Here is a 2,262-nt window from a genome sequence, read left to right on the forward strand (position 1 = left end):
TTCAACTGAGGATGTAATATATATTTCCGATTCATCTAAAGGAGCTATACCAAAACAACATAGAAGTGTAAAATATAATAAAAAAGATCAAGAAGATATTCCAGAAGATTTAGGAGAAGAATATGAAGAAGATGATGAAGAGGAAGAAGAACAAAAAAAGAAAGCTCAAAAGAATAGAGATTTAGGAAAAAAAAACATATATAAATTTGAAGAAAGTTTATCTTATATTGTTAATGATAAATCAATATATATAAGCAACGATGATATCGATGAATTTAGAAATATAATTATAACAAGTAAAGATATTAATCAAAATTTTGATTTTTCATTAATTGAGAGTTATTTAGGTTTAGGTATAAGTACAAAAGAGGATGTTGAAAAGATGAATATTAAATATCCTTTATATAGAGGTGAAAAAGTTAATTTTAAAAATCTTCGTAATCCTTTTCGAATTGAACATCCATATTTAAAAGAAATGGAAAGTTTATATGTATCTGAAATGTTATTTTTTGATGATTATTTATCTATGGATATGTTTAGTTTTTTAAGTGAACAGGTTGTTGGGAATTTAACATTACAAAAAATTCTTAAAATATTTAAGCATGAAAGGATTAAATATTTATATTTTAGCGATGATGCTTTGAAATATGTTAATTTTAATTTTCCTGATTTTAACTTATATAAATTTGTGAATTTATATAAGAAAAATTATGTTGATAGGGATGAGAAAGATATCTGTGATTTTTCAAATGAAGAATTTCCGTTAATAAAAGAAAATAACAAGAGAATCAGGGCAATTTTATTAGATTTGAAAAGAAGAAGTCTTGTTCGAAATATAACAAAAGGTGAAAAACATCTACTAAAAAGCATAGTATTTGAAGAGAAAAAAACATTTTCTTTAATAAGAAAAATATTAAGTAATTTTACATTAATAACAAATAAAATTCGTAGGGATTATAGTAATATACTTTTTAATATATCTTCTAATGGTACGTTATTACCTAAAGATGGATATTTATTACAAGCTGCATATTATATCTTAAATTATTGTCTTTTTATTGTAAAACCATTTTATGGTAAAATAGAAAAGAAGGAACCATATAATTATAATGAAATTGCACGCTTATCTGGAACGGTAAACAGTTTAATAAATGTTTTAGAATTCATTGAACACAATAATGCGTTGTATAATGATTTACTTGATCGCTGTAAATGTTTACAAAGTTTTTATCCTCGCGTAGAATCTGAAGAAGGTTTGGTAAGATTTTACCGTTATGCTATAGCGAAAATTGAAATAATGGCTCTCGTTTACGATATCCATGTTATATTAACAAAAATGAATAAATGTGAAATGCTAGTAAAAGAATATGAAAGGTATCATTTTCCTTCATATCAGAGATTATTAGTAAACACCGAAATTCTATTAAATGATGCTGAAAGTATATTATTTGAAAACAATTAAGGTACATAAGCAATGTATAAACATAACACTATAATATATATATATATATATATATGTAATTAAAAATGTATATTACTCATTGTACTTATATTTTCTTATTAGTGTATTTATATATATATATATATACAAATTAATGAAAATATATTATAATATACACACATATATGCTCTTTAAGTTCTACATAATTATATATATTGTTCAAGTTAACTTTCATAATATTTCTTATAAAATTTTGTCCTCGCTACGTTATTATTTGTTACACATTTTTGTTTTGTTTTTATAAGTTTTTGTGTATGTTAAAAAAAATTTTTTAAATGTTTAGTACAATTATTATCCGAAAAAAAATTAGACTGTAAAAAAAAAAAATATATAAAAAAAAAATAAAAAATAAAAAATAAAAAAAAAATAAATAAAAAAAAAAAAAATAAAAAAAAAATTAAATTATATATATATATATATATATATAATACAAATTAATAGTTTTTATATTTAATTGATGAATATTTAATATATTCTATATTTTATTATTATATTATATTTTCATATCCTTAATTAAGAAAAAGAAAACAAAATTTTCTTTTGAGTAATTTCATATTTACATTAATATATATATATATATATATGTATTTCTTTGTGTCAATTTATGAAATAGATTTTTAAGAATTCATATTTGTAAATTGTTAAATGAATGTAATTATTTTATTTTATTTTATGCCATTTTCTGTCAACATTATTGATATATATATATATAATGGAAAAAAAAAAAAAAATTAAAAAAAAATTTAAGCGGTAATGAAAAA

General features: G+C 20.1%; 1 protein-coding gene across 1 annotated transcript; it reads left to right on the forward strand.

Moving 5' to 3' along the window:
- Positions 1-1,462, forward strand: PRSY57_1475000 (hypothetical protein; the record flags this gene model as incomplete). Its single annotated transcript, XM_012910346.2, has 1 exon — positions 1-1,462. A coding segment is annotated over one exon (1,462 nt), but the record flags the coding sequence as incomplete, so codon positions are not given.
- Positions 1,463-2,262: the final 800 nt, after the last annotated feature.

The sequence above is a fragment of the Plasmodium reichenowi genome, chromosome 14 (assembly GCF_001601855.1).
Source record: "Plasmodium reichenowi strain SY57 chromosome 14, whole genome shotgun sequence".
NCBI lineage: Eukaryota > Apicomplexa > Aconoidasida > Haemosporida > Plasmodiidae > Plasmodium > Plasmodium reichenowi.